The following is a 7,905-nucleotide window of genomic DNA, read 5'->3' as shown; positions in this document are numbered from 1 at the left end:
CAGGCTGGTTTGAACCTGTGCAGCTGTGGAGAAAACAGACACACAAACCAAGATGAACGAGAAACCTTCCAGAGCAAACCAGCAGAGGGCAGCAGAGAGCAGTGGCTGTCATGACTTCTGAAGAGGAACAGAAGCATTCTGACCATTTTTAAGGATTTGAAAACAATTTATGACACAATTGTAAATGAATACCCTCCACCAATCGTTCTATTATAGATGTTATTGTCTTATTTAATTACTGTTTCTTTTTTATTATTAATTTTCTTTCCCTCTTAAGCGACTTGACATTTACTTTCTAGTATGCTTTATGCTAATTTTAACTTGTATTGTGCCTGTTTATAAAACATTTTCAGAATTTTAAAATTAAAGACAGACTGTCATCTCCAGTCGGCTCGTTTATTTTGTACAGGCACATCTCCGGTCGCACCGGTCGGGGTCCTTGCTGGAGGCTCGGCGCCACATCTTTCAGCAGGAGCAGATGTGAAGGAAAACGAGCTGAAATTTGTGAAGTACTTGGTCTTTTCAAGCCATTAACGGATTGTGAATTCACAGATTTACAACAATGAATCTGGAACTGCTCGGTAACCACCATCATTTGTTTCTGTTTTTAGTTTGTCTTCACAGAGCCGACTTTGTTGTGATTAGCATTAGCCTAGCATGCTAACAGCAAAGACCTCAGCGGCGTTCAAATAAAAACGACTTAAATAGTTACTCCAAAGTGTAATGAAACGTTCAACTTTGTTAGGTTGATTTAGTTTAAAGCTGAATATATTCGAGTTTCTCCGCTGAATTTGTTGTTTTGAAATGGCAGCAGAGATGCTGTTAGCATCAGCAGCTTCGGGACAACATCCTCAGAATGGATGCTTTGTTTTTGTGTTTATCGCGTTTCAAATGTATCAAGAGTTGAACGATTGGATTAAAGTTTTACTTTTAGAATTATGAGGTCCTCATTTATTAAAATACCAGCAAAGTTTGAAGAATTTTAAAGACAAAAAACTGAAGTTCCTTTGCTCTAAGTTTGACCTCCCAAATTATTATTATTATTATTATTATTATTATTATTATTATTATTGCAGCGGAGTCTCAACCGGGATGTGCTGTATATCAGGGTGTCCAGACTCTTTGCACAGTCAAATTTGTTGAGGGAAAACCATCTGTCAGCATTCTTTGAAACCTTTATAATAACATTCAATCCAAATAAACAATGGAAGTATCTTTAGCAGTGGTTTATTCTTTATTTCTCCACTTAGAACAAAACATTATCTGAATACATTTATACTAAAATTATTGTGAATTTAATATTTAAAGACCATAATTTTAAGTATATAAAAACCCCTTTTGTCAGCATTAAATCTGGGTTCACAAGAAATGTTTCACATTTTTCACAATTAAATGCTCACTGTGACATTCTAAATGCAAATCATGTGAACAGAAAAAATACACAAAAAGTGTTTTTATTGAGAATTACAAAAAACGGACAGGAGAGTGAGACTAGAGAGGGACAGGAGAGTGAGACTAGAGAGCGACAGGAGAGTGAGACTAGAGAGGGACAGGAGAGTGAGACTAGAGAGGGACAGGAGAGTGAGACTAGAGAGGGACAGGAGAGTGAGACTAGAGAGCGACAGGAGAGTGAGACTAGAGAGCGACAGGACAAACATTCTGTTTAGCTCCTTTAACATGTTTACATTGTTCTGTTAAGTAACGTAAAAATCTTAAATTAAGCAGCAGCTCAGTTACTGAGTGGATTTGAAGGAATGACTAGATATATCGAGTCCGTCTGTTCTGTCATCAACAGTTGATCTTTGTGTTTTCAGAGTCGTTTGGGCAGAACTATCCAGAGGTGAGCCACCAGCTTTGGTTCCTGGAGGTCTCATGACTTGGACAGACTGCTGTCTGGGCTCCTGGTTTCACGTGTGGTTTGGAAACGTGTGATTGTGTGCAGGAGGCGGATGGCACTCTGGACTGCATCAGCATGGCGCTCACATGCACCTTCAACCGCTGGGGGACCCTGCTGGCTGTCGGCTGCAATGACGGGCGCATCGTCATCTGGGACTTCCTCACGAGGGGGATCGCTAAAATCATCAGTGCACACATCCATCCCGTCTGCTCTCTGTGGTAAGGTGTCCCCTGGGATCGCTGCCCCACCGTGCTCCAGCGGTCATCATGTTTCAGTATTGAAATCTTAGTAGGATGGTTGGATAGGAAATGAGCGGACTCGTGTTTTTCAGCATTTTAAACTGTACTTTTGTTCTGTGTCAGAGAAGCTAAATACATTTTAAAAAACCTTAATTATCCTGATTTGTTCTGGTGAGATCATGAGAAGTGTTGGCATTGACTTTCTTAAGATCCTTTTTGTCTTACCTGTTTTTTCTTGATAAGTTAAGATTCAATTTTGATGAAGAATTTTAGTTATGGAGCCGACGCAGAGATGTTTGAGACATTTCTGGACATATAAACACAAGAGCCTTTAAAGAGTCTAGAAAATAAACAGACAAACAAGCAGAAGTGTTTTCAGAGTAGTGTTTTTCTTTTCAGTTTTTGGCAACTTTTACTTTGCTATTTTTGGCAAAGTTTCTGTGTTTTTACTTTTTGGTTTTACTTTTTCTATTTTGCATTTTTGTAAGTACAGAGATGTACCATCTTACAAGCAGCTTACAGTAATAAAGTCTGAGCAGACAATAAAAGAATAAAAAAACATTATATAGAATAGATAAAGTAGAATAATTGTAATGTATTAAAATAACCCAAAACTATAATCAAATAGAACAAAAATGCATTAGATTGAATAAATCGATAAATTATATAAAAGTTTCAAAGCAATTTCATTTTCTAGCCTTTGAAGAGACAAACATAAAGATTCAAAACGTTTCTGAAAAACAAAAGATTAGGACTTATTTTAAAAAAAATGACATTTGTGAATGAAATATTTCCCTAAAATTATTAAACAAAAACTGTGTTCTTTTGTCTTTCTTAATAAAACCAAATTAAATATTATATAGCTAAATTGAGGAATTTAGTTTTTGTCGAAATCCAGTTGTAAAAATCGTTCAAAGAAACATGAGTTACAATCATCAGAGTTTTCATTCAATATGATTTTGACACATGAGGCATTTACATTATCCTGTATATTAAATCTTAACCTTTACATTTCTTTACATGGATATATGTTATTGTTTTTAACTGGATTTCTTTCATTTTGGGAGGAGGATCAAATGAGAAAACAAGTTCTGATAAGGGACATGTATTGAAGTAATAGATGTGACTGAATCCTTTTGCAGCGACGCCATAAAACTTGTGAAAAGACATTTATAGCAGAATCAAATGTGGTCAAAAGAGCAAAGCTGCCGCGGTGGCGCCGCTTTATCCCTTCCTGCTGCTGTCCGTGTTTTCCACCAAACCAGCCTGGAGCGTCTTCCTCTCTATCATACATTCATGTATCTCAGCTTTCAGGGATTCTTTACCTAAATATGATTCCACTAAGTCGGTGATTGTAAAACCATTTGGAGAAGTTTGTCAGGTTTGTATAAAATGGATTTTGTGTTCAGAGAAGTTTAAACAAAGTCACATTGAACATTCAGTTAGGAGGAAGCGTGTCGTCTGTTGGTTCTCACGGGTCTTAAAAAGTCTTAAAAACATTGAATTTGTAAATAATACCTTAAAAAGCTTTTAAAAAGTCTTGGAATTGTGCTGGTTGAAGCTTCTTTGTTTCATATTTCATGACAAAAATGTTACTTTTATTAAGACTGTTTTGATGAAATGATGTAAATAAACATCGGGAGAGCAGGTTGTTATTCACTGATGTAATTAATACTCACTGCTGTTTTGAAAAAAGAGCATCAGACCACAAACAAGAAGCTGCAGCTTTGATCGTAAATTAGGAATAAATGAATTGATAAAATTGAAATGGACTAAGAAATTGCTCTTAATTTCCGACGTGCATGGCCTTAAAAAGTCTAAAATTGAACTTGGAGAAACTTGTAGGAACTCAATAGACTTTTCAATAACGAAGAGGGTCTGTCTGAACTGAATAATATTATTTGACTTTTAAACAACAGATTAAGCTGGAGGTTTTTCTGAACTGCTCTTTGTGAGTTTATGATAAATCCGAGCCCTCGAGGACCGCGGTTAAGAAGAGTCTGAAAGAGGGTCTTGTGTTTTGAACCAGCTGGAGTCGGGACGGACACAAACTGGTGAGCGCCTCCACAGACAACATCGTGTCCCAGTGGGACGTCCTGACCGGAGACTGCGACCAGAGGTTCCGCTTCCCTTCACCCATCCTGAAACTGCAGTGCCACCCCAGAGACATGTAGGTGTTCAGCAGCGTCTCTTCCTGTGCAGGAGCTTCTTCTCCAGACTTTGAATCTGTGATTTCAGGGACAAAGTTCTGGTGTGTCCGATGAAGTCTGCGCCGGTCCTGCTGACGCTGTCCGACTCTAAACACGTGGTGCTGCCGGTGGACGACGACTCGGACCTGAACGTGGTGGCAGCTTTTGACAGACGAGGAGAGTACATTTACACCGGCAATGCTAAAGGAAAGGTCAGACAGCAAACTGTGAAAACTGTCCTGGAAACAGAAATCTGTCACTTTACTGACATGTTTCAGAAGAATCAACAGACGTTTGGTCTGGAACGGCTTCCAGAGTGATCCATGAGTTGGTGTCGTCCGTCCCAGTCTTCTAAAAACACGTTTCCTTCTTGTGTTGCAGATTCTGGTGCTAAACACAGACACACAGGAGCTGGTGGCTTCATTCAGAGTGACCACAGGAACCAGCAACACAACCGCCATCAAGTCCATCGAATTTGCACGGAAGGGCAGGTGGGAATCTGCTCGATCTGGGATGAAATGTGGATGAGCTTAAGGACTGTAACTTCCTCGGAGTTTCAGCTCAGGAATCACGAGGTTGAACTTCTGGATTATTTTTACTGTAAACTGAGTGGATCTAAAGTCCACATGCAGCTTACATTGGAGGAAATGAGGATTTGATCTTCTTCAGATCTTGTAGGTTTGCCCACTTAAAGAGAAACTGTCGATTTCTTTTTAGATTTTAGATCTTCTTAAGGGATTCTCCTGCTCCTGTCCGTACGTTTTTCAGCTCGTAAAAACTCAATGATTTCAGTGATCTTGGGATCAAAACGTTCGGCTCGTTTAGAAGATTACAGCTTATGTTTTTGGTTTTCATAAACTTTATAGTTTTTGAAATATTTTGCAAAATATGTTCCATAGGAAATGAATGAGAAAGTCTTCACATTTCAAAATGTTTATGTTGGCAACAAACCTTTAAATAAACTCATGGGCTATTTTTTGAATTTATATTATTTAAAAAAAGATTCAGGTTTACCTCATATTTTAGCAACATGCTAACATTTTTGGCTAATTTGTTAACTACTTTGGTTTTTTAAGCTAATTTAGAGTTTAGCTTCTATTCTAATGTTTTTGTCTAATTTAAGTTGTTGAGGAATGTTAGGATATTTTGGAGTTTAGTTAGTATTTAAGCGATGTGGTAACTCTTTATGGCTAATTCAGCATCTGCTGACACTTTTTGGGCTGATTTGTATTTTAGCTCATATTTAAGCAACATACCAAATGTTTTTACCGAATTGGCAATTTAAGCAATTTTACTCCAGATGTTTCAGAACCGCAGGTCAACTTCAGCACTTTCAAAGTTCTTTAAGGAAATTTCCAGTCTTTTAACAAATTTAACAAATAGCTTTTGCATTTTCAGCTATTAAAGTAAATTGCATCACAATTTTCATCATATTCAGGCACTACTCTCAGCAAAAAGCATTAAAACTAAAAGCATTATAACAGGTAATGCAGCTTCTGTAGTTTTTCTTTTTAATTTCTTCTTTCCTCCACCTTATGTCTCCTCCATACTCAGAGGTCTGAGCTTTTCACTGAAGCACGACTCCTGCTGAAGTCAGAGTTTATATTCTCTGGTGTTTGTGTTTCTCCATCTCAGCTGTTGGGCTGAGGGAGTCATTCAGTCATTCATTCAGTGGTTCTTGTGCCGGTTCTGGACTCAGATGTTTTTTCTTTTGGGTGCAGCTGCTTCCTCATAAACACAGCAGATCGGATCATCAGAGTGTACGATGGCAGAGAGATCCTGACCTGTGGGAGGGACGGAGAGCCAGAACCCATGCAGAAGCTGCAGGACCTGGTCAACAGGTGAGTGGGCTCCCACCAGGAGGAGGTTGGTACATTTCAGGTGGAGCCTCTGGGGCGTTTGTACCATCCCTCGTTCCCTGCTGTCCCCCCTCAGGACTCCATGGAAGCGCTGCTGTTTCTCGGGAGACGGGGAGTACATCGTGGCCGGTTCCGCCCGGCAGCACGCTCTCTACATTTGGGAGAAGAGTATCGGCAATCTGGTGAAGATCCTGCATGGAACCAGAGGAGAGCTGCTGCTGGACGTCGCTGTAAGGAGGATTCACCTGCTCGTTCGACTCAGTTATGCTGCGTACACGCCGGCCGTGTGATCCGCTTTTAGCATTCGTGTTCACGCTGAACTCTCGCTATTTGATACTCGCACACGTACCTGCAGTTGGAAGAGGTTTGCTGGGAAATGTCCCAGCGGTGTAAATCTGGTGAACCTTTGTCGCTCTCATTTGAAAGCTGACAATGCGTGACTTCATAAAATATTCACTGTGCTTTTCTACTTTTACAATTACCCCTTAAAATACCCCGAAAAACAACAAATACCTCTGATTACAACTAAATGTAGCCTTGGGTGCAGTTTAAACACATCATGCAGCGATGAGCATCTTGGCTGCTCCTGTTATTACATGTGACCAACATGAATTTCCATCAGTTTTGGTGCTGATCGCTCTGAAAACACGTGTGAATAACATCAGTCAAAATAGAACCCGTTAGGATGAAATCTGCTCAAATGATATCTTCAATACAACCTCAAATATTGAAGGATAATTCACATTTGTATTTAGATTTATGAACGATCTAAGACAGGAAATGAAAATACAGTTCAGCAGGACGTTCATCAAATCAATATTCCATATTTTTCTGTTAAAATTGGTAAATTTACGTTTATTATTTATGTAAACTGTGTTAAACAGCGTTCTGTTCTTTGGTTTCCCGGTCCAAATCCATTAACTGGAAGTTGCGTGTCACGTTCACGGCCCTGTGAACCTCACATGAAAAGGGTCATTTATTCGTGTCTTCATGATAAACTTCCTGTTAGCACTTCTGTGAATAAAGAGCTGGCGTCCAGACGTCACTCCCAAATCAAAGTTCAACCTATTTTATCTTCTCATTTTGTACATTGACCCTGAAAACAGACGCGTGTGAACATGAGAGATTTCAACACAGAAACCTGAACTTCACACGTTTACACCGACTTGTCATTGAAAGTGGCGCTTGAACGCGCTGGCGGTGTGAACGCAGCATAAGACTGACATGAAGACGGTCGCAGAGGAAACCCGGTTTTAAAACTGTCCCTCTTTTCTCACCTCACGTGTTTTAGTGGCATCCAGTTCGACCGATTATCGCCTCCATCTCCAGTGGAGTGGTGTCCATCTGGGCTCAGAACCAAGTGGTACGTTTGTGTCGTCTGCTGGTAGAGACTGGAGGAGGACGAGCTCCAGCCTCATGCTGATGGGTTCTTCTGTGTTTGTCAGGAAAACTGGAGCGCCTTTGCTCCAGACTTTAAAGAGCTGGATGAGAACGTGGAGTACGAGGAGCGGGAATCTGAGTTTGACATTGAAGATGAAGACAAAAGTGAACCGGAGCAGACGGGTAGGGAAGACAGTTCATGAAAAGTCTGCAGTCACTTCATCTCATTTATGGGGATTATTTCCAGAACTAGAAATCCATCCATCCATCCATCTTCCTCCGCTTCATCCGGGACCGGGTCGCGGGGGTAGCAGTCTAAGCAAAGATGCCCAGACTTCCCT

At 40.0% G+C, this 7,905-nt stretch overlaps 1 protein-coding gene across 2 annotated transcripts in view; it reads left to right on the top strand.

Annotated features, from left to right (window-relative positions):
• The first annotated feature begins 396 nt into the window (after nucleotides 1-396).
• The window catches only part of rbbp5 (retinoblastoma binding protein 5), a 14,076-nt gene continuing 6,567 nt past the window's right edge, over nucleotides 397-7,905 (top strand). The window contains exons 1-10 of one of the 2 annotated variants that reach the window (XM_024270242.2): nucleotides 397-581; nucleotides 1,815-1,840; nucleotides 1,943-2,115; nucleotides 4,166-4,306; nucleotides 4,375-4,537; nucleotides 4,707-4,816; nucleotides 6,047-6,166; nucleotides 6,261-6,414; nucleotides 7,476-7,547; nucleotides 7,630-7,747. In XM_024270242.2, coding sequence (XP_024126010.1) covers nucleotides 563-581; nucleotides 1,815-1,840; nucleotides 1,943-2,115; nucleotides 4,166-4,306; nucleotides 4,375-4,537; nucleotides 4,707-4,816; nucleotides 6,047-6,166; nucleotides 6,261-6,414; nucleotides 7,476-7,547; nucleotides 7,630-7,747 — 1,096 coding nt within the window. In that variant the 5' untranslated portion in view covers nucleotides 397-562. The remainder of the gene's footprint in view (nucleotides 582-1,814; nucleotides 1,841-1,942; nucleotides 2,116-4,165; nucleotides 4,307-4,374; nucleotides 4,538-4,706; nucleotides 4,817-6,046; nucleotides 6,167-6,260; nucleotides 6,415-7,475; nucleotides 7,548-7,629; nucleotides 7,748-7,905) is intronic. The other variant, XM_024270243.2, reaches the window with a different exon arrangement.

The sequence above is a fragment of the Oryzias melastigma genome, linkage group LG5 (genome assembly GCF_002922805.2).
Source record: "Oryzias melastigma strain HK-1 linkage group LG5, ASM292280v2, whole genome shotgun sequence".
Classification (NCBI taxonomy): Eukaryota; Metazoa; Chordata; class Actinopteri; order Beloniformes; family Adrianichthyidae; genus Oryzias; species Oryzias melastigma.
The sequence above is the reverse complement of the archived record's forward strand: the minus strand, read 5'-3'. Positions and strand labels throughout refer to the sequence as shown.